The sequence below is a fragment of the Sus scrofa genome, chromosome 14 (assembly GCF_054392235.1).
Source record: "Sus scrofa isolate SSC_HxYL_T2T_F1_AM1 chromosome 14, Sscrofa_HxYL_maternal_Yorkshire_Landrace_v2.0, whole genome shotgun sequence".
Classification (NCBI taxonomy): Eukaryota; Metazoa; Chordata; class Mammalia; order Artiodactyla; family Suidae; genus Sus; species Sus scrofa.
Window position 1 is genome coordinate 70,154,939 of NC_139396.1, and position 23,517 is coordinate 70,178,455.

The following is a 23,517-nucleotide window of genomic DNA, read 5'->3' on the forward strand; positions in this document are numbered from 1 at the left end:
TACTTCTTTTTTTTTTTTTTTTTTCTGAACTTCCCAGGGTTCCAACCTGCACCACAGCTGTAGTTAGAGCAACAGAAGTGACAACACCGGATCTTTAACCTGCTGAGCCATGGGGGAACTCCAACAAGAGATTTACGTTCTTTAAGAGCTGGGGAAAAAACACAAAGAGAATATTATTTTGTGACATATGGAAATTTTATGAAATTCAGTTTTTAGAGTTCTGAAAATTGGACCCTGGGAAGTTAGGGATTTCCCTGTTCCTTTACTGTCTATGGCCACAAAGTTGGTTAATTGACAGAGATTATATTATCAAAGCCTGAAGTATAGGTATTTATTATCTGGCTCTTTACAGAATCTTTTTTAGTTGTGCTGTTCTGCTGGATGTGTCTTAGCAGTCTTTTAAGAAAACCCTTTTTTGGTTTTGTTACTCTAATGCTGTTTTCTTTTCTATTACATTCATTTTCCTTCATTATTTACTTCCTGATTGTCTCTGTGGGTTTGTTCTGTTGCTCTTCTTTACAACTTTTTTTTTACTCACTTACTTGTAACTCTTTTATTTCTCTCTCTTTTGGGGGGGGAGGTGTGGGGGGGCATGCCTGTGGCATGTTGACGTTCCCAGGCCAGAGATCAAACCTGCATCACAGCAGTGACCCAAGCCATACCAATGACAACGCCAGATCCTTAACCCACTGAGCCACGAAGGAATTCCTGTAACTTTTACTTCTCTTGTATCTAATGCTATAAATTTACCTTAATTTACTAAAGAACCAACTTATCTGTGTCCCCCAGTTTTTGCTTAATGATATGGTCATTATCATTCAATTCCAAATATTCCTAATTTTCCTATTGATTCTCTTTTTTAAGTGTTATATATAATAATATATTTATTTTCCAAATCTATGGAATTTTTAAAGCTATTTATCAGTTTTTCATTTTGTTGCATTATGGTAAATCACACAGTTTAAATACTATTGATCCTTTGCATTTGAAGATTTCCATTCAGTGAAGTGTACCACAGTCAAAATGAAGAGGATGTAATGTGGAGAAAATATTTGCAATGTCTAAAATGTATATATGTGAAATGACCTCCTTTAGGCCTCACGATTACTCCACTATCTTTCAGTGAGTTACTATTAACTCCATCAAGCTCCAAGCTTTATTCAAATTTCACAAGTTTTTCCACAAATGTCCCTTTTCTTCTGGTCCAGGTTCTCATATAGGAGAGCAAATTGCATTGAGTCATAGCATTTCCTTAGCTTACTCTGGTCTATAGCAGTTTCTAAAACTTTCCTTGTTTTTCATGAGTTGACAATTTTCAGGAGTCCTTAAGGGTCAGAATGATTCCATTTGAATTTGATGTGCTTTCACCCATTACACTGAGGTTTACTGGTTTTTAAAACTATACTGCAGAGCTAATGCATCCTTCTTAACTTCTCACCAGGGATCCATACTATCATATGATCTACCACTGGTTCCCCCACAATAAAGTTACTTTTCTCCCCCTACCATATCCTATCCTTGTGTGACATGTCACTAAACCCAACCTACCCTTAGGGAGGACATAGAATGTCACTGAAAGAGAGTATCAATGAAATACACCAATGATTGAGTCCATGAATTAACTGGAATTCCTTTACAAGGAAGATCTGTTTCTTCTAGCTTTACATCTTAATTTTGAATTAACCAAATTAAGTAAAATTTGATACTTCAGTCATACTTGGTACATTTCATCAGCTCCACAGTCATCTGGGGCATATTGAACAGAGCAGATAGAGAACATTTCCATCACCGCAGAAACTTCTGTAAACAGCACTTAGATCATTGTTTTGCCAGCCTTTCGTCTTTTTAAACATAATGCACTTAAACATAGGCATTTCTTCTAAGAACTGCTTTAGTTCTGTCTCATAAATTTTGCTGTTTTCAATGTCATTCTGTTCCAAATGTTGTTTTTTTTTTTTATAGTGATTTCTCATAGGAGCTCCAAGTTATTTAAAACCACAACCAAGACTAGGGTGAGCCTGGACCACAGCAATAAAGAAGCTTGGCAAAACTGCAGGGTTGGCACTTTTGCACTTTGGGTTCCTGGTAACCCTTATTCTAGAACCATCCCTGTTTGGAATTATACTGCTTCATTTCCAAACTTTGTGTTTTTTTCCCCCTCAGTTATCTTTCTGTTATTGATTTGTAGCACAATTTCCCTGAAATCACTCGGTAGTTACAAAAAGCCCTATAGCTAACTTCACAACTGATGAACTATTGTACACAAGCTGGAGAACAAGACAAAAACATCCACCCTAACCACTTCAATTCAACATAACACCTGGAATAGCCAAGACAGTCTTGAATACCAAAGCTGGAGAACTTAAACTCCCAGGTATCTGTTTCCAAGAAACAGAATGAACAGGATATAGAGCGAGACACATGAGAATTTGTCATGGGAATTGGCTTACATTGTGTCCCACAATATGCATCTGTAAGAGCTAGGAACTGGGAAAGCCAGATTATAATTCAGTGCAAGTCTGAAGGTCCAAGAACCAGGAGCTCTGATGTCCAAGGAAGGAGCAATGGCTGTCCCTTCCTTTGATCTCTTAGGGCTCTCAGCCTGCTGGGGATTGGATCTGATGATGCCCACCTACATTGGGGAGGCTTCTCTTCTGGAAACACTCTCCCCTCCCAGACACACCCAGAAGTAATGTTTCACCAGCTATCTGAGGAGTTCCCTTGTGGGACAGCAGGTTAAGGATCCGTACTGTCACTGCTGCAGCTGGGTTCCATCCTGGCTTGGGAAATTACGCATGCCCCAGGAGTGACAAAAATATAAAATAAAGTAAAATAAAATAAAATAAATTTGAGATAGATCAGACCTAAATGTGAAAGGCCAAACAGTAAAATTCCCAAAAGAAAACAGGAGGAATCTTTTATGTCCTCAGCAGACTATCTCTTAAATACAACACTCCATGAAGCACCAGCCTTAATACATATGTACATCTAGGTTCTTTTTCTTTTTATTTTTTTTATCTTGTTGTTGTTGTTGTTGTTGTTACTATTTCTTGGGCCGCTCCCGTGGCATATGGAGGTTTCCAGGCTAGGGGTCGAATCGGAGCTGTAGCCACCGGCCTACGCCAGAGCCACAGCAACACGGGATCCGAGCCGCGTCTGCAACCTACACCACAGCTCACGGCAACGCCGGATCGTCAACCCACTGAGCAAGGGCAGGGACCGAACCCGCAACCTCATGGTTCCTAGTCGGATTCGTTAACCACTGCGCCACGACGGGAACTCCATATGTGCACCTAGGAAACCACCATCCAGGTCAAGATATGGGACATTTTCTGTGCCCCAAAACTCCCTTTATGCCCTTCTCAATTGAGTTGGTTTTTGTTTTGTTTTGTTTTGTCTTTTTTGCCATTTCTTGGGCTGCTCCCACGGCATGTGGAGGTTCCCAGGCTAGGGGTCTAATCGGAGCTGTAGCCACCGGCCTACACCAGAGCCACAGCAACGCAGGATCCAAGCTGCGTCTGCAACCCACACCACAGCTCATGGCAACGCCAGATCCTTAACCCACTGAGCAAGGCCAGGGATCAAACCTGCAACCTCATGGTTCCTAGTTGGATTCATTAACTGCTGTGCCACCACGGGAACTCTGAGTCAGTTTTTTTATTTGTTTGTTTTAGATATGGGGTTGGGAGTTTCCTTCGTGGCTTTAGCGGTTAATGAACCCAACTAGGATCCATGAGGATGTGGATTCAATCCCTGGCCTCGCTCAGTGGGTTAAGGATCCGGCGTTGCCATGAGCTATGGTGTAGGTCGCAGATGTGTGCTAGGATCCCAAGTTGCTGTGGCTGTGGCATAGGCCAGAAGCTGTAGCTCCAATTCAACCCCTAGCCTGGGAACTTTCGTATGTGGAATCAAGACTTAAATAGGCATTTGATAAAAGAGAAAAAATATTCAGGTGGCCAAAAGCATATGAAAAAAATATCCTCAAGATCATTACTCATTGGGAAATGAAAATGAAACTAAAATGTGATACCACTACAACTTCAAGAGAATGACAATGATTGTTACTGAGCCAAATTTGAGTTCACCAGCCCAAGTGCAGCAAAGCTGATCTACTGACAGCATGCTGTGGTGAAGGAAAGTACAGCATTTATTGTAAGGCATCCAAAATTGGACCAAACAAGAACAGGCAGGTCATGTTCCAAAGACCCTAGTGGCTAGGTCGGGTTTTTAAAGATATTATGAGAGAGAAGGTGGCAGAATTTGTAATCAGCTCATGCGCATTTCTTATGATTGGTTGGTGGTAAAGTTAGCAGGTTGTATTTCAGGCGTCAATTTCATCAACCTTCTGGTTTCAACCAATCTGGGGTCTACTTGCTGGCGGGCAGTATACAGTTAACTTCTTTCATCTGGTGGGGGTTTTAGCATCAGCAAAACAACTCAAGGATATTATGGCTCAGGATATTATCTCTAGCCCTTGAGGGGGAACTAAAGTTCCTTTACTTTGTTTTATGGTTATTATTGTTTTGTCTTGCTTGACTGTTTTGTTTCTGCATTTTCTCACTTCTCTGAATAAATTTGCTCTTTGGAACTCAGGGGAGGTCTCAGAGGTTAAAGTTTTTCCACAAGCACAAGGCAGGGAACACGGTTGGGGGGTGGGGTGAGGGGCTCGTTCCCCTGGAAGACGCTGTAGGGTCCTGCTTGGTCACATGATGAAAAGGACTGACAGTTACAAGTGCTGGATCTGTAGAAATGGAATTCCAAATATTGGTGGAACTGCAAATTGTTTCAATCACTTTGAAAAGGCATTTGGCAGTATCTACCCTAAAAAGCTAAATCTATGTGGTTCTAGAACTTCTCATCTCTATACTGTTATCTAGACATTCATAGCAGCTTTATTCAAAATAGCAAAATTATAAGCCTCAAAGTCCAAGAACAGTAGAATGGATGTATAAAACTGTGCCATATTCTTTCAAGAGAACTCTACCCAGCCATAAAAAAGAATGTGCTTCTTCAGTTCCTGGTGGCCTAGAGATTAAGGATCTGGCATTGTCACTGCTATGGTGAGGGTTCCATTCCTGGCAAGAGAGTGCTTCAGCTACACACAACTGAGAATGCATCCCACTTATTTAAAGGAAAACAGGCCAAAAAAAAAAAAATCCTATTGTGATTGCATTTATTTAAAGTATAAAAATACCCTCATGGTAGGTGTCAGAGGAGCCATTACTTGAGGGAGGGGAGGGTGACCGGGAAGGAGATTACTGGATAGTAGAGGGATAAAGCAGGTATGAGCTCAGTCACTGTAATACCTGGTGGTGGCTGACAGTGCTTCCTGGCATTTCCTAGCCAAGAAGTGCAGATGGCCTAGCCTCAATTCAGCCTTTCAGAATCCCTGGAGGTGGGGAGAACATTTTTAGACAGAACCCTCTCTGCAACATGTCTGGACAATTTTGTGTCCGTAGCGATCCCCTTTAGCTTTTTCAGGTGACAGGGGTGACTTTTGCTCTCAATGGCGGGTGCTGCCCCTCTTGGTCCCAAATGAGCTGAAGTCCGGATCCTGACCTCTGTTCCTGGAGGTAGCCCTGCCAATTGCTCTGGCTTTTTAAATGTCTGGTGATTTTTGGTCTGGTGCTCGCTTTTCTCTTTCAAAGTCAGAAACTGTAGCCGGCACTTGGAACACTGAAAGACCCTCTTGTTCCAGTGGTTCCAAGCATGATTCACATAGGATGTTGCCGCTTTGAAAATTCTGAGGCAAAACAGACAGAGCAAAGTCTTCGTGTTTTCATGGCATGTCCTGAAATGTGTTTCCACATCGGCAAAGGCTGATGATCTGTAATTGCAAACCTGGCAAACATAGGGCATTTCGCCAGGCTTATGATTGTCCTTCATGTGTTCTAAGAGAACCTGATCTGTTTCGAAAGACAATTCACAGATTTTACAGACTGGGGAGGGTCCCTGGGAAGCATGGACACTTTCAATGTGACACTGCAGCTGGAAGGGAGTGGGAAACTGACGGTGGCAGTGCTGGCAGGTGGTGTGGATTTCCCAGCTGTCACCCCTCTGCTTCTCAAGTTCCAAATGGTTTCTCACATGGGTTATAAACTTGACATTTTTTAGAACTTTCAAGCAGCTGAGGCATTTAAAGGCTGTGTGTGTCTTCTGTTCTGGCTGCCTGTCTCCTGTATGCTGTCCATAGTAAAAATCATCAAGTAACATGATCAGATTTTCTTTCTTGGAATCAGCAGTCTTGTTTTGACTTGCTGGCCTTGAAAAGTCTGCTTTTTCCAGCCTTTCCAAGCTACCCACTCTGTCTGGATGTATGGGATTGAGATGTATCTGGTCACCTGTATGAGCCCCTGGAAATGCCACTCCATTCCGAATATGGCTGGATGACAGGACACCTTTCAAGGCTGTACTCACATTCTTTGTAGGAGACATACCTGAAGAGGCCACCACTGAAGAATGTCCCCCTGGGATGCCATCACTGAGTTTAGGTCTTTTGGGGTCCCCACCATTCATATTTACTTCTGAAGTGGGACATCGCTTTGAATCTTGAGGACTTTCATCCAGGCCTCCTACCGGGAGTGCAACTCCAGGGAGACAGTGAGGCCATGGAGAGAGCAAATCTGAGGAACTGTGAAGCACCACTTGCAGGGAGCTAGTTTTAGAATCCGATTTGGATGAAGGCTTGAACATAGCAGGACCAGCTATTTCTCCCCATTCAGATTGAGAAGCTGGTGAGACAGCCGCTGCCATTGATGCCCCATTTGCCGGCTGCAATGCGCAGGCAGGAGCTCGCCCCACATGGCTTTTCTTTCTTTTTGAAGGTAAGTCTGTGGTCACTCTGTTCAAAATGTTTGAGATGACTGGCTTTGAATTTGAAATCACCCTGACAAAGAGGATTTCAGCATCCTCACTGACTCCCTCCATTCTGACAAAGGTCACTTCTGCATTGTCATCATCCCTGGGTTTGGACCCTCTGATGGTCTTCTCCAGTGGTTCTGGCGCTTGTGCTTCCTCACACGGGAAGAGATGTGCCATTTCACAATTACCTTTGGCTTGAAGTGATCCTTTCTTCCAGTGCTTTCTTTTGGTAAACTGCCACCTAAGTGTGACCACAGAACATGATCAGTACAGCCGTCTCCCTTTATCCGAGGTTTCCTTTACTGCTAACCCTTGGTTGTTGACCAAAAATATTCAATGGAAAATTCCAGAAATAAATAACTCCTAAGTTTTACACGGCATGCCATTCTGAGCGGAGGTGATGGAATTTCATGCACTACTACTCCACCTGGGAGGTGGAGCAGTAGTGCATGAAATTCCATCACCCTGGGAATCACCCCTTAGACCCACACATTCCACCTGTTAGTCAACTAGTCACTCAGTTATCAGATTGACTGTTGAGGTATCATAGGTGTCCAAGGCACCCTGATTTTACTGAATAATGGCCCCAAAGCACCAGCGGAGTGATGCTGGCAATTCAGATAATCTCAAAGAGAATTCAGAAAGTGTTTCCTTTAAAGTGAAAAGGTAAAAGTCCTCAACTTGTAAGGAAAGAATCTTCTATCTGCAAAATTGTGAAAAAGGAAAAAGAAATGCATGCTGGTTGTGTTGTCACACCTCCTACTGCAAAAGTGTCAGCCACAGTGCATGTTAAGTGCTTAGTCGAGGTGGAAAAACCATTAAATTAGTAATGTTTTTGTCATAGAAACCACATTCACATAACTTTTATTACAATATAGTGTTCTAATTGTTCTGTTTTATTGTTACCATTTTTAATTTCTTACTATGCCTAGTTTATAAATTAAACTGTATCCTAGGTAGCTTTGTAGAGGAAAAAACATTGTGTTTGTAGGGTTTCCCACTATATGAAGTTACAGACATCCACTGAGGGTCTTAGGATGCATACCCCATGGTTAAGGGAAAACTATTGTATTTATTTCAAAAGATAACTATTGCCTTATTTAATCATCTCCTGAAACACTGAGGTAACTATTCACATCCTTCTTTTACACATGAGAAAATAGGTTCAAACCCAGTAAAGTAACATGATCATTTTAAATTTAAGTCCAGAAGATGCTAGACCCTGTCCACGGATTAAATAAAAAAAAAAAAAATTTTTTTTTAAACTCAAGGAAGGGGAGTTCCCTTTGTGGCTCAGTGGTTAACGAACCCGACTAGGACCCATGAGGAGGCAGGTTCAATCCCTGGCCTCGCTCTGTGGATTAAGGATCTGGTGTTTCCCTGAGCTGTGGTGTAGGTTGAATTCACAGCTTGGATCCTGAATTGCTGTGGCTGTGGCGTAGGCTGGTGGCTACAGCTCCGATTAGGCCCCTAGCCTGGGAACTTCCATATGCCCGAGGTGCAGCCCTAAAGTAGCAAAATTAATTAATTAATTAATTAATTAAACTCCAGGAAGTTCCTAAAGGCAAAACTTGAATTTGCCTCATGCTGGCAACAATATACACTGAATTTACATTGTACTTACAACTATTTACACAGCATCAACATTGTAATAGGTATTACAAGGGATCTAGAGATGATATAAAGCATACAGGAGGATCTGCTTAGGTTATATATAAATGCCATGCCAGGGACTTGAGCATCTGTGGATTTTGGTAATCGCAGGAGGAGTGGGGGTTGTGGATCCCATCCTTCACGGAACAAGGGAGGACAACACTTTCTCAGGATTTCTGTTGCTCCTCCTGCCTTGGATGCTCCTTCTCAGGTATCCACATGCCAGCTCTTGGCCTGCCTCAGGTCCACGACTCCCAGAAAGTCTTCCCTGACTACACTTTCAAGGATCACAACCTCCCCCAACTCATATGCCCTGTTCACCTCCAAAGCTATTATTCAACAGTATTTATCACCTACCTAACATACAATTATAAAATATATCTTGCTTCTTTTCTCTCTTCGCTCACTCAACTATACCCTACATACATGAGGGCAGGAATTTGTGTTTTGTTTGCTGCTATATCCTTTTGTTTCTAGAGCAACATCTGGCATACTGTCAATGCTAAGTATTTGCTACATAAATAAATAGTAACTATTACTAATATGATCCTTTATTTGGACAACAGACCCAAATCCACTAATTACAGGCTCTCCAAGTATTTACCCTTGATCTTAGCCAAAAGGAGAAGTGATTCTCCAGGCATTTAATGAAATTCAAATCCTGATGATTTAACACCATCATGCAAGGGAGAAAATCTGGCAGTATGGGGGCCATGACGGGGTTAATGAAAAAAACGTTTTATAACAGCTAATACTCTCCCTACAGTAGATTTGCTGATAGCTTCCATGTCATTAACCTGGTTCACTGACACTAACGCACTGCTAACGTTTACATTTGACCACTTCTGAAATCAGATAGTATTTCATCAGTAGCATTGCATAGTTTGTTTGGCAGTATATTTTCTTTTTTATTTTATAGTGGTATCAGAAATAATGTGGTATCTTACAGTTGATGGCCCCTTAGATTTAATGAAAAATTTTATTTCCTTATTCTGAATACAGCCTACTAAACTTATTTCGCAAGTCACTAATGGGATTCTGGTTGCATTATATAGACAGATGGTTTAGACACGAATTGGCAAATTGGCTTGCCCCTGTTTTTTTGCCCAGCCAGCAAGCTAAGAATGGTCTTCATATTTGTTAGGGGTTTTTTAATTAATTATTTATTTATTTATTTTTCGTCTTTTTCTTTTTAGGGCCACACCCATGGCATAGGGAGTTTCACAAGGCTAAGGGTTGAATCGGAGCTACAGCTGCTGGCCTACTGCACAGCCACAGCAACGCCAGATCTCAGCTGCATCTACAGCCTACACCACAGCTCACAGCAATGCCGGGTCCTTAACTCACTGAGCAAGACCAGGATCGAACCCTCGTCCTCATGGATACTAGTCAGGTTCGTTAACCACTGAACCACGATGAGAACTCCAGGGTTTTTTTTTAACATTTAAAAATATATTTAACTTTTTATATATTTTTAATCTGGGAGAAAAAAACCCAAAGGACTATTTTGTGACATGTGAAAATTATATAATCCTCAAACTTCACAGTGTCCACAAATAAAGTTTTATGGAAACACAGCCCTGATCACTTGCTGTTGCCTGTGGCTATTTCTGACTGTGATGGCAGAGTAGAGCCATTGCAAAAAAGACCACATGCCCTTTAATGCCTTATTACTATCTAGCACCTTTACAGAGAAAGTGTGCAGACCCATGGCTTCAGAGAACAAAAATGGAACATACCAAACTCAGTAGGTCACCAGTTCCCGAAGTTGTGTGTCCAAATGATTCTTTGCAGCTCAAAATTCCCCACTCTGAGTCCCAAGAGGAGATGGGGTGGTGAAGCTGGCGTGCCCTTGTCTCCACATCCCAGAGAGAGTTCTCTCAGGTTCAGCAGCACCACTTTCAGTATCCCCGTGTCTGTGGAACTCTTACCTTGCTCCCCAAAAGCACTTCTCAGTGGGAGTTCCTGGTATGACTCAGCAGGTTACAAACCCCACTAGTATCCATGAGGATGCAGGTTCAATCCCTGACCTTGCTCCGTGGGTTAAAGATTCAGCATTGCCATGAGCTGTGGTGTAGGTCACAAACGTGGCTAGGATCCTGAGTTGCTGTGACTGTGGCTGCGTAGGCTGGCAAGTACAGCTCCAATTCCACCCCCAGCCTGGGAACTTCCAAATGTTGTAGGTGTGGCTCTAGAACTTGAAAGCCCTTCTCAGGGAGGCTGGGTCAGATCTCATCCCTTTTAAAGCCCTTATAATCCAATCTTTACCATCCAATCAAGTTCCTAAACCAGCTTGTTCTGATTGGCTGCTCACCTCCTAAACCTTTCATTCAAATTGCCAGTGAAAGGGAAGAATGTGGCTGGGGCTTTTTGGAATCAGGCCCAGGGGCGGTCTTCCTGGGTCACCTTGGTGGGATCCCTCTCCCTGGCTTCCAGAGTCCCACCACCAGATCTCCAATTCACCTGCACCGTGAGCTACTGGGAATTGGCAGGGGCAGGGGAAGGTGGTCTTCACAGCTATTCCAACAGATCCCGGGCTTGAGTAGGGAATCTGAAAGAGCAGAAGTCCTCTTCCAATGCCAGAAAGTTCTCCAGCTGCAGAGAGCAAAATCCTGCTCTCCTCCAGACCCAGGGGGCAGCCGGAGGCGAGGTGGTGGGGGGAGGGGGCTGCCAGGGGGCAGGGCTCACTCCCAAGTTGTTTGCACTTGAAGACTCAGTGCCCTTGAGAGTCCGGATGCCCAGGTGGGATCCTTCCTGTGGAGCTTCACACTTAACCCAGGAGGTTTTTCTAGGCGGTGGCAGGGGGCACTCCTTCCCCCCCACCTCCCCCAGCATTCTTTTTAAAATCTGGTTCCTGGGGTAAGAGGTCAAAGCCTGGTCCCTCCTCCTTCTCTCCTCCTCCCTCCTCCTCCACCCTTGCTCTCCCCTCTCCCTTGAGATATAATCTAGGCACCACCTAGATTAAATCTCAAGCTTTCCCTCCCACTGCCTTTACAGCCTCTGCAGGCAGATTCTTGGGGAAAGGAGGGCCTCAAACAACACTTCACAGGAAAGAATCATTTGTATTTCCACACCTTCTAAGGCCACTAAGTCACAGAATTGGAACAGAAATAAAGTTCACGCCAAAGTGCCATAACCTGATATAACATCAAAAATACCTTGCTTATCAAATCAACATGTTGTCCACCTTAGATTTACACAATGTGTGTCAATTATATCTCAACGAAGCTGTAAAAATAAGCATAAATGATCTGACCATTAGAAGGAGCTTTTTTTTTTTTCTTTTGTTGGCTACACCCACGGCATAAAGAAGTTCCCAGGCCAGGAATAGAATCCAACTGCTGCTGTGAGCTACACCAGAGCTTCGACAATACTGGATCCTTAACCCACTGTGCTACAGTGAGAACTCCTAGAAAGAGTTTTTTGTTGTTGCTGTTGTTGTTTTTGGCTGTTTAGGGCTGTGTCCAAGGCACATAGAAGTTCCCAGACTAAGGGTCTAATCAGAGCTATAGCTACCAGTCTACACCATAGCCACAGCAATGCCAGATCCTCAACCCACTGAGCAAAGCCAGGGATCAAACCTGCATCCTCATGGATACTAGTTGGGTTCATTACCACTGAGCCATGACAGGAATTCTGAAGGAGGTCATTTTTAATATGTTTTTAAAACAATGATGGTAAGTATCAAAACTCTATGCTACACAACATTGTAAACCCACAATACTTCAATAAAATCTTAAAAAAAAAAACCTAGGCTATTTACATTCTTTTGGATACATTTAAAAGAGTGATATTAGGAGTTTCTGTTGTGGTGCAGTGGTTAATGAATCCAACTAGGAACAATGAGGTTGCAGATTCAATCCCTGGCCTTGCTCAGTGGGTTAAGGATCCGGCATTGCCCTGAGCTGTGGTGTAGGTTGAAGACATGGCTCGGATCCTGCGTTGCTGTGGCTCTGGCGTAGGCTGGCAACTACAGCTCTGACTCAACCCCTATCCTGGGAACCTCCATATGCTGTGGGAACAGCCCTAGAAAAGGAAAAAAGACAAAAAAAAAAAAAAAAAAAGTGTGATATTAACAGTTTTAATTAGAGGGTATATTTTGGGGGCTGGCCAAAACTGAAGCATGAGGCAGTTCCTGGGCCAGGGAACTCTGCACCATAGCAGTGACAATGCTGGATTCTTAGCCAGCTAAGCCACCAGGGAACTCCTCAAAGGCTTTTTTTTTTTTTTTTTTTTTGCTTTTTAGGGCCACACCCATGGCATATGTAAGTCCCCAGGCTAGAGGTCAAATTGAGCTGCAGCTGCTGGCCTATGCCACAGCCATAGCAACAAGGGATCCGAGCCATGTCTGCAACCTACACCACAGCTCACAGCAATGCCAGATCCTTAACCCACTGAACAGGGCCAGGGATTGAACCCGCATCCTCGTGGGTACTAGTAGGGTTCACTACCACTGAGTCACCATGGGAACTCCTCAAGGGTCTACTTTTACTATGTCCCCAAAACTATATCCTTCGCAGTATTTCACTTAGGATAAAAGTTTTAAGTTGGATGTCAATTTAAAATGTTGCAAACACTTAGGGGAAAAGGAAAATTTTGACCACTTGTAATTTAGATCTACGCTTCTAAAGATGGCTCAGATCTTGAGAATCACCTGGGGCATTGTTAAGTATACAGATTCCAAGACTGCATCCCACACTTGGGAAAGTTAAATTGCCGGGGGAGAGGCCTGGGAATCTGAATGTTCAAAGTTTGCCCCATTTGAAACTGAAACGAGGGGAGCCCAGGGTGTATAAACTTCTAGTACTTTGGGAAGCACTGATCTCACCTATGATTAAAATACCTGTGAGTTCACTCTTTCAAAGGAAGCCTAAGGGTTGGTTAGGGGTCAGGAACTCATTTTTCCTTCGACGCTTACCCTGAGCACCCGCCTTGGGACAAGCGTGTTTTTGGTGACACAACAAAGCAATCAGAGCTTGCTTCTCCCCCTCAGGGATTCCAGTACCGTCACCTCCTTTTCAGGGACTTCTGGATGTCCTGCAATGTTAAGGTAAGCTGGGGTGTGTAAGCAAACCCAGACATATGTATCCAAACTTCTCAGTTGGGGCTTCACTTTTTTTTCAGAGCCAAACCTGTAGCATGTGGAAGTTCCCAAGCTAGGGGTCAAATCAGAGCCATAGCCACAGCCACAGCCACAGCAACGTGGGATCCAAGCCAAGTCTGTGACCTATACCACAGCTCACAGCAATGCCAGATCCTTAACCCATTGAGCAAGGCCAAGGATCAAACCCACATCTCATGGTTACTAATCAGGTTCATTTCTACTGCATCACAAACAGGAACTCCTGGGGCTGCATTTTTGAATCACCTGGGCTGTGCTTATGAAGCCTCATTGAATCTAAGAAAATCACCTATGGGTCTTGTGAAAATGCACATTCTGGTCCAGTTGTTCTCATGGAGCCTGAGAGTCCAAATTTCTCACAGGCTCCCAGATGATGTCCATGCTACTTGGCCACAGACCAATATTGAACAGTAGGATTTAGGGATCTTTAGAGAAATACTAATGTCCTGGTTGATTCTGCTGATCTTACTCCAAGCCAACAGAATCAGTATTTCCAAGAATAGGACCAGGGTTTCTGCATGATGAGAGGTTCCAGATATTTCTAAGGAGCAGGCAGGGTGAAAATCCCCTGCCTCAGATGATGAATCCCCTGCACAGCCATCACCAGGAGAATCAGCCTCACCATCCTCCCTGTTGTGTGTGTAACTTGTCCTCCAAAATCTCTATGTTGAAGTTCTAACCCCTAGCACCTCAGAATGTAATATATTTGGAGGCAAGACCTTTATCATTCAATTTTGTTTGTTTGTTTTATAATGATTTTTATTTTTTCCATTTTAGCTGGTTTACAGTGCTCTGTCAATTTTCTACTGCACAGCAAGGTGACTCAGTCACACATACATACATATATTCTTCTTTCTCACATTATCCTGCTCCATCATAAGTGACTAGATATAGTTCCCAGTGCTACACAGCAGGATGTCATTGCTTATCCATTCCAAAGGCAATAGTTTGCATCTATTAACCCAAATTCTCAGTCTATGCCACTCCCTCCCCCTCCCCCTGGGCAACCACAAGTCTGGAGATAAGACCTTTAAAGAGGTGATTAAGTTAAAATGAGGTCACTAGGGTGGGCCCTAAACCAATCTGATTGGTCTCTGTATAAGGTGAGGGAATTTGGACACTCTGGACAGGCTGAGTTCCCTGGTGGCTTAGCAGGTTAAAGATCCATGTTGTCACTGCTGTGGTGAGGGTTCCATCCCTGGCCTGGGAACTTCTGCATGCCACAGGTGCAGCCAAAAAAAGAGAGAGGAAGACAACAGGGATACTCGAACACAGAGCAACAGGAAGACACAACAAGAACATAGCCATCCAGGGAGCTCCCTGTCTAGTGGTTAGGACTTGGCACTTTCACTGCTGGCACCTGGGTTCAATCCCTCCTCTGGAAACTGAGACCCCACATCAAGCTGCTGCATGCTTTGGCCAAACAACACAAAACAAAGCAAAGCAAAACAAAAAAACAAACAACAAAAATGCAGCTGCCTGCACGCCAAGGAGCGAGGCCTCAGGAGAAACCACTCTACCAACACGACCGTCTTGGACTTCTAGCCTCCAAAACCATGAGAAAACTCTCCTGTTGTTTAATCACTGCACCCACCCCCACCCCCAGTCTGTTGTATTTTTGTTATGGTCACCCCAGCACACTAACGCACTCTTTGGATTAGGCACCCACAGAGAGGGCTCACTTCAGAGACAGATAGGAGGTGAGCAGGTGAAACCTCAGCTCCCAGGTGACTCCTAGCCATTAAACAGAAGCCCATCCACCCTGACTTTCCAGGAAGCAGCCTGCCCTCCTTTGGACAACTCCCTGCAAACCACTGTTGCTATGGGGTCCCCATTCAGCTTTCTCTCTGGACTTGGCTCTTTTCATTACTCTCCTAGGCTGTGAAGGACAGAACCCTGAGGACAGAGGGAGTTCCATTCTCATGCCACCCCAGCTGTGAAGGGCAGTACCTGTATTTTAGCTACCAGCTACAGCCAAGAAAAGGAAGAAAAATACACTATAGCTGTAGAGCAGAAGCTAATCACCCAATGTGCAAAAAGACCTTAATGTGTTTAGTTAGGAAGAAGCAGGGGACAGAAGTCCAAGCTATTTTGCAAGGTTTCTGGGGAGGAGGACGCATGTTAGGTTGCAAAAAGACCAGCTCATCAGAAGAAATTTGGGCGGGTAGCCAGGAAAGGAACATGAGTAGAGGAGGCGCTAGGAAGAAGGTATGTCGTTGCTCAGTTCTCTCCACTTCCTGGAGCCACCATGATACAAGCCTTGGCCACAGGGCTCCCTGGGGTCAGAGACAGAGGAACGTCCCACAGGAACTGCCTCTAAGAAGCCAACATAAGGATGCTTCTGGGTAGTCAGCCTGGCCCAAGAAATGACCTGTCCCCATCTTTCTTCCATGGACACCCCCATGGCCCAGAGGAACCAGCTCAGGCCCAGTGCTGTGGTCAAGGAGGCAACTCTCTGGGACTTTTGGTCATGACAGTGCAGGGGTTATGTGGTCAGCCTGATTACCCACAAAGGGCTCGGTATCTCTGATCACCTAAGAACTTTGTACCCAGGAGATCAGGCCCTCAGGACCACAGGTTGGTGCTTCCTGACATGCAGACCAGGGCTGTGTGAAAAGTGGGCTCCACCTTACGGTGTGGCCAGGGAGGCACAGCAGCTCGTGAGGACACTAATCAAGGTAGCCAGCCTCCATTCCTTCCTCCATCACTGCAAGAGATCTTGGTTCTCCCTTTGTTCTCCAAGCTTTTCCCTCTTCTCTCTCTGGGAGAGGTTTATCTCAGGAGATTAGAAATAATCAGTGACAGGGCCTCTGGTTTCCTGTGTCTTCTGGTTGTACGTTTCTGTTAGAAAAGGTTCTAAGGCTTTTCCAAAGGTGGCTCTCAATGCCACTAAATCCTATCTATATATAGATACTATATATATGAATAGTTATATCCATAGTAGAGGTGTTTTGTTTTTTTTTAACACAGAAGTTAGGAAACTTGCTCACAATCACAAAATAATTAGTACTGAAGAGGGAGTTCCCATCGTGGCTCAGTGGAAATGAATCCGACTAGTATCCATGAGGATGTGGGTTCAATCCCTGGCCTCACTCAGTGGGTTAAGGATCCAGAGTTGCCATGAGCTGTGGTGTAGGTCACAGATGAGGCTTGGATCTGGCGTTGCTGTGGCTCTGGTGCAGGCTGGCAGCTGCAGCTGCAGCTCTGATTCAACCCCTAGCCCGAGAACGACCATGTGCCGTGGGTGTGGCCCTAAAAGAAAAAAAAAAAAAAGAAAAAAAAAATTAGCATCAAAAATCTGAACCTAGGCTATGGGACTTATAGTCCCTGAGCTCTTAATTCTTCAGGCACATCTCTCTTTTGACAAAGTCTCAAGTGTCCAGGTTCTGCCAGACGTGATGCCAAGTTCTGGAGCACAGAGGTAAATGGTAATGGGTAATAACATCCTTGAAGTGTTATGACTATTAAATGAACCAATGCATGCGCATAATTGTGTGCTATTGCAAACCCCAGCCTTCAAGATGGTCCCATCGATCCCTGCGCCCTGGTAGTTACACCCTTGTGTTGTGCCCTCTCACAAGGAACAGGGCACCAGCAGGATACTGTGGAGTAAGTGTGTAGTTTCCAAGACTGGGTCATAAAAGACGTTCTGCCTTGCTCTCTGGAGACACCCATGCTGGTGAAAGCCAGCCAGCTGCCACACCATGGGAATGCCATGTGGTGAGGTGCTGAGGGCTCCAGTCACCAGGGAAGCACTATCTCAGAAGAGGATTCTCCAGCACCAGTCAAGTCTGTCAAGTCTTCAGATGAATAAGCCAACATTTTTTTTTTTTAATTTTCCCACTGTACAGCAAGGGGGTCAGGTTATCCTTACATGTATACATTGCAGTTACAGTTTTTTCCCCCACCCTTTCTTCTGTTGCGACATGAGTATCTAGACATAGTTCTCAATGCTATTCAGCAGGATCTCCTTGTAAATCTATTCTAGGTTGTGTCTGATAAGCCCAAGCTCCCCATCCCTCCCACTCCCTCCCCCTCCCATCAGGCAACCACAAGTCTCATCTCCAAGTCCATGATTTTCTTTTCTGAGGAGATGTTCATTTGTGCTGGATATTAGATTCCAGTTATAAGTGATATCATATGGTATTTGTCTTTGTCTTTCTGGCTCATTTCACTCAGTATGAGATTCTCTAGTTCCATCCATGTTGCTGCAAATGGCATTATGTCATACTTTTTTATGGCTGAGTGGTATTCCATTGTGTATATATACCACCTCTTCCGAATCCAGTCATCTGTCGATGGACATTTGGGTTGTTTCCACGTCCTGGCTATTGTGAATAGTGCTGCAATGAACATGTGGGTGCATGTGTCTCTTTTAAGTAGAGCTTTGTCTGGATAGATGCCCAAGAGTGGGATTGCAGGGTCATATGGAAGTTCTATGTATAGATTTCTAAGGTATCTCCAAACTGTTCTCCATAGTGGCTGTACCAGTTTACATTCCCACCAGCAGTGCAGGAGGGTTCCCTTTTCTCCACAGCCCCTCCAGCACTTGTTATTTGTGGATTTATGAATGATGGCCATTCTGACTGGTGTGAGGTGGTATCTCATGGTAGTTTTGATTTGCATTTCTCTTATAATCAGCGATGTTGAGCAATTTTTCATGTGTTTGTTGGCCATCTGTATATCTTCTTTGGAGAAATGTCTATTCAGGTCTTTTGCCCATTTTTCCATTGATTGATTGGTTTTTTTGCTGTTGGGTTGTATAAGTTGCTTATATATTCTAGAGATGAAGCCCTTGTCAGTTGCATCATTTGAAACTATTTTCTCCCATTCTGTAAGTTGTCTTTTTGTTTTCTTTTGGGTTTCCTTTGCTGTGCAAAAGCTTTTCAGTTTGATGAGGTCCCATGGGTTTATTTTTGCTCTAATTTCTATTGCTTTGGGAGACTGCCCTGAGAAAATATTCATGATGTTGATGTCAGAGAGTGTTTTGCCTATGTTTTCTTCTAGGAGTTTGATGGTGTCCTGTCGTATATTTAAGTCTTTCAGCCATTTGGAGTTTATTTTTGTGCATGGTGTGAGGGTGTGTTCTAGTTTCATTGCTTTGCATGCAGCTGTCCAGGTTTCCCAGCAATGCTTGCTGAATAGACTTTCCTTTTCCCATTTTATGTTCTTGCCTCCCTTGTCAAAGATTAATTGACCATAGGTGTCAGGGTTTATTTCCGGATTCTCTATTCTGTTCCATTGGTCTGTCTCTCTGTTTTGGTACCAGTACCACACTGTTTTGATGACTGTGAATAAGCCAACATTTTGAGTCTACCTTCCTAAGAGACTCTGAGCCAGGATGCGGGGCTAAGCCACAGTTACTATGAAATGGGGAATATTTATTGTTGTTTTAAGCCCCTACATTTTGGGATTACTTATTTTGTAGCTATAGAGAACTTATACAGCTGTGCTCGTTATCGTCAGTATTCACTTATTATTATTAATTAGTTAATTAATTAATTAATTTTTCAAGCAATCAAAATTCTTTTTTTTTTTTTTTTTTTTTTTTGCTTTTTAGGGGCACAGCTGAGGCATATGGAGGTTCCCAGGCTAGGGGTCTAATCAAAGCTACAGCTGACAGCCTACACCACAGCCACAGCAACATAGGATCTGAGCCGCATCTGTGAACTACACCACAGCTCACAGCAACACCGGATCCTTTACCCACTGAGCTTGACCAGGGATCAAACCCATAACCTCATGGTTACTAGTTGGATTCATTTCTGCTGTGCCACAGTGGGAACTCTAAGCAAAATCTTTATTATAGGAAAGCAAATAGCTCCTAGCACAGACACTGGGAGCGGGAGGAAGAGTCCCCTCACTTATTATTACTACCACCTCCACATTACTATTATCACCACCCATCAGTGCACTGTTGTAGAAAACAAATTCTACGTATTAAACTGTTTTCCCCCTTCACCCCCAGCTGCTGGATTAAGCTGGCTGTCCAGGAGAAAAGTGACCACCAGAGTTTCTCAAATGTCTTGAATGATTTCAGTAAACATTATGTATTAAGTTGAAAGGGCTGCAAAAAAAAAAAAAAAAAAAAAAAAAAAGGACTGGAGGGCTCCAACAACATAAATTTATACTCTCACCAGTCTGGTGGCTACAGGTTCAAGATCACACAGTCATGAGGGTTTATTTCTTCTGAGGTCTCTCTCCTGGGTGTGCAGATGGCCACCCTCTTACCATGTCCTCACATGGTCTTTCCTCTGTCTGTCTCCCAGTCTCTTTTTCCTATAACAGCACTTGTCATATTGGATTACGGTTCACTCTTATAACCTCACTTTACATGTATTGCCTCTTTAGAAGCCCTGTCTTTGGAGTTCCTTTGTGGCACAATGGATTAAGGACCAGGCATTATTACTCAGTGGCTCTGGTTGCTGGTGTGATGTGGTTTTCATCCTTGGCCTGGAAACTTCCACATGTCCTGGGAGCAGACAAAAAAAATTTTTAATTAAAAAATAAAAAATAAAAGCCCCATCTGCAAATATAGTCACATTCTAAGGTGCTGGGAGTTAGGACCGCAACATACAAATTGGTGGGGGGAGTATCATTCAGCCCATAACACATCCTTTCCAGCATTTCATGGCGAATGTTCAACTTGAAAAGCTTAGTAATATAATCTACATTATAGATTGGCCTAATTTTTCACTTAAGGATCTAAACATCTCTGTTATCTGATAAACAAGTTTTTTTAATTTTTATTTTTTTGCTTTTTAGGGCCACACTTGTGGCATGTGGAAGTTCCCAGACTAGGGGTAAACTCGGAGCTGCAGCTGCCAGCCTATGCCACAGCCACAGCAACACAGGATCTGAGCCTCATCTTTGACCTATGCAGCAGCTCGAGATAATGCCAGATCCTTAACCTACTGAGCAGGCCAGAGATCAAAACCGAGTCCTCATGGATACTAGTCAGGTTCATTACTGCTGAGCCACAATGGGAACTCCAAAACCAAGTTCTTTCAGAGGGCTGAAATGTTGTGCATCCAGCTGGGTCAACAGAAATTTGAATGCTTCTAATATTTGATTTTCCTCACTCTCAGAGAGTGAAATCAATGGTGAATGACTGAACATATTATACCCAATCTCCACGTAGCAGCAAATAAGAAAAAAATAACTTTTTTTTGCCACACCTGCAGCATGCAAAACTTCCTGGGCCAGGGACAGAACCTAAGCCACAGCAGCAACCCAAGCCACAGCAGTGACAACGCCAGATCCTTAACCCACCATGGAACTCTGAAAAAAATACTTTCTAGTGCTGAACACAGCTAAGGGAAGTGATTATCTTCCAGTCAGATCATGGTCATCCAAACTGAACACTCAGCGTTCAGTTCTGAGATGCAGTATGCTCACTCGTTGACTTGATATCTGAGACAGCAGTTGGTATGCTGACCATCGGTGGGGGGGTCACATTCAACCTGAAAGTCCCAAATTACCTGATGGAACCTCCACGTACTGGTCGGTGGAGTCTTTTTCTTCCTCAGTGGATTCTGGCCACCAGTACAATGTGTGGGTTTTCCTCCACCGCCAAGCAATTTTGTGACACCAGCTGAGTGTCTTACAATTCAACTCAGTTCTGACACCATCTACACAGGGACAGCTTCCGATCCCACAGATTAAGGGCCTGTAAGACTGCCCGTCACTTTGGAGGCTAATCTCAAGTCCAGGTTGTCACCTGTGCTTCTGCCTAACTGGCTGTAGATTGGAGGTACCCACACCCCTTCCTTGGGTTCCATTCATTTACAAGAGTGGCTCACAGAACTCATTAAACCAGTTTACTAGTAGATTACTGTTTGACTATAAAAGGAACATATATTTAGGAACAGCCAGATGGAAGAAATGCACAGGACAAGGTATGGGAAAAGGGCAGGGGGCTTCCACCTGCTTTCCAGGCACGTCACTCTCCCCACATCTCCAGGTGTTCACCATGGAGAAGCCCTTTGAACTTGTTCCTCTGGGTTTTTGTGGAGGCTTCATTACAGAGGCATGATGGATGACATCATTGGCCATTTGTAGTAAACTCAACTTCCCAGCCCCTCCCCCCTTTCAGGACTGGGACTGAAAGTTCCAGCCCTTCAATCCCAGGATTGGCTCTACAGGCAACCATTCGCCATCCTTAAGTGCCTTCCAGAAGTCACCTCGTTAACATAAAAGACAGCTTGTATCACTCTAATCAGTTAGGCCAAAGCTTTTAGGAGCCAATCAGATTCCATCTCTGTCCTGATCCACTTTGGTCCTTTTAAGGGGTTGCATGGAAGCATTTCTCTATCCCTCAACTAAAAAACACTGGCAGAACTGAGCTGGAAGAAAGCACCAAGTGGACCTGGATCTTCACCAAGAAGAGAAATATGGAAATATGGATCCATCTAATCAAAGGAAGGTAGGATGCTGAAGTCTATGGACTAGAACAAAGCCATGCGTTGCTCACCGGGGCCCTGTGTGCACAGAGGTCTGACCCTGGGCCCACCAGGCACTTGTGTGTCTCACAAGAAGCCCACCTACTCTGGTACTTTTGGGATCTACACAGTGCCCACGACACATGTTCCCATGACATAGACTCAGGGATCAGTGCCCCTGCTCCAACTGACAAAAACATTTGTTAAAGAAATAAAGCCCAGGAGTTCCTGTTGTGGCGCAGTGGAAATGAATCCGACTAGGAACCATGAAGTTGCGGGTTCGATCCCTGGCCTCGATCAGTGGGTTAAGGATCCAGCATTGCCGTGAGCTGTGGTGTAGGTCGAAGACTCGGCTCAGATCTGGCATTGCTGTGGCTATGGTGTAGGCCGACGGCAACAGTTCCAATTAGACCCCTAGCCTGGGAACCTCCATGTGCAACGGGGTGTGGCCCTAAAAAGACAAAAAAAAAAAAAACAAAAGAAAAGAAAAGAAATAAAGCCCACAGGCCCCAAGACTTCATGCCTGACCTAACTGCAGTTTCTACCAGGAGAGTGACTTTAATTGTCCAGTCTGGAATTTTCTGGACAGATTCAGTGAGGTAATCTTCCACATGGACACTCTCCATCTCCCTGTGAGGGAAGAGGAGGGGTCAGCGGGATAGACCTTTGCCCTTTCCCCTCCAAAGAAGGTGACCTGTCCTGAAGCAATCCTTTCCTTCTTGGGCTAGTCACTTCCTGCCCTGCCCTCCTTCCAGAAAAAACTTTTTTTTTGGTTTGTTTTTAGGGCCGAGGCATATGGAGGTTCCCAGGCTAGGGGTAGAATTGGAGCTACAGATGCCAGCCTACGCCACAGCCACAGCGACGCAGGACCCGAGGCACGTCTGTGACCTACACCACAGCTCACAACAATGCTGAATCTTTTTTTTTTTTTTTTTTTTTGTCTTTTTGTCTTTTTTAGGGCCGCACCTGTGACATATGGAGGTTCCCAGGCTAGGGGATGAATCAGAGCTGTTACTGCTGGCCTACTATGCCACAGCCATAGCAACACCAGATCCAAGCCTCATCTGTGACCACAGCTCAGGGCAACACCGGATCCTTAACCCACTGAGCGAGGCCAGGGATTGAACCTGTGTCCTCATAGATGCTAGTCAGGTTTGCTAACTGCTGAGGCACGATGGGAACTCCCAAAAGTTCTGTTTTGCTTTGTGCTCCAGTCCTCTGAGGTACTGCCTTTTCATCATCCATTGATTCAGTTTGTCCAAATGCTGGCTTACCTCTTCCTCCTGACCTTCCTCTCTCTCATTTAGGATAACCTCTCTGTGGCTCTTGGAGCTTCAGACCAACACCCTCCCGCCAGAACCCAGGTTTCCTTCCACCCGATGTTGAAGTTCCACTCTCGGAAGCAGTGGATGAATCCTGAACCAGAATTCAATTAAGCCC

At 44.2% G+C, this 23,517-nt stretch overlaps 2 protein-coding genes across 4 annotated transcripts in view; one reads left to right on the plus strand and one right to left on the minus strand.

Moving 5' to 3' along the window:
- LOC100152327 (immunoglobulin lambda-like polypeptide 5) overlaps window positions 1-23,517 on the plus strand; it is a 199,812-nt gene that overhangs the window by 94,483 nt on the left and 81,812 nt on the right.
- LOC110256677 (zinc finger protein 280A-like) lies at window positions 7-10,727 on the minus strand. 3 transcript variants are annotated; one of them, XR_014825956.1, is made up of 3 exons: window positions 10,254-10,727; window positions 5,307-7,102; window positions 7-148 (listed from the first exon to the last, which is right to left on the minus strand). XR_014825956.1 is itself a non-coding variant. In XM_021072954.2 (2 exons), the coding sequence occupies exon 2, from the start codon at window positions 7,036-7,038 to the stop codon at window positions 5,368-5,370; it is 1,671 nt and encodes a 556-aa protein (XP_020928613.1). In that variant the 5' UTR covers window positions 7,039-7,102; window positions 10,254-10,727; the 3' UTR covers window positions 5,157-5,367. The 3 variants fall into 3 exon arrangements, 2 of the variants coding, with proteins under 2 accessions (XP_020928613.1, XP_084849976.1); XM_021072954.2 differs by lacking the exon at window positions 7-148 and having other exon boundaries at window positions 5,157-7,102; XM_084993850.1 differs by lacking the exon at window positions 7-148 and having other exon boundaries at window positions 5,157-7,279; window positions 9,522-10,727.

What these genes read in the sequence shown, in the direction of transcription:
- LOC110256677 (XM_021072954.2), bottom strand. Translation starts at nt 7,038, where the DNA reads ATGGCACATCTCTTCCCGTGTGAGGAAGCACAAGCGCCAGAACCACTG.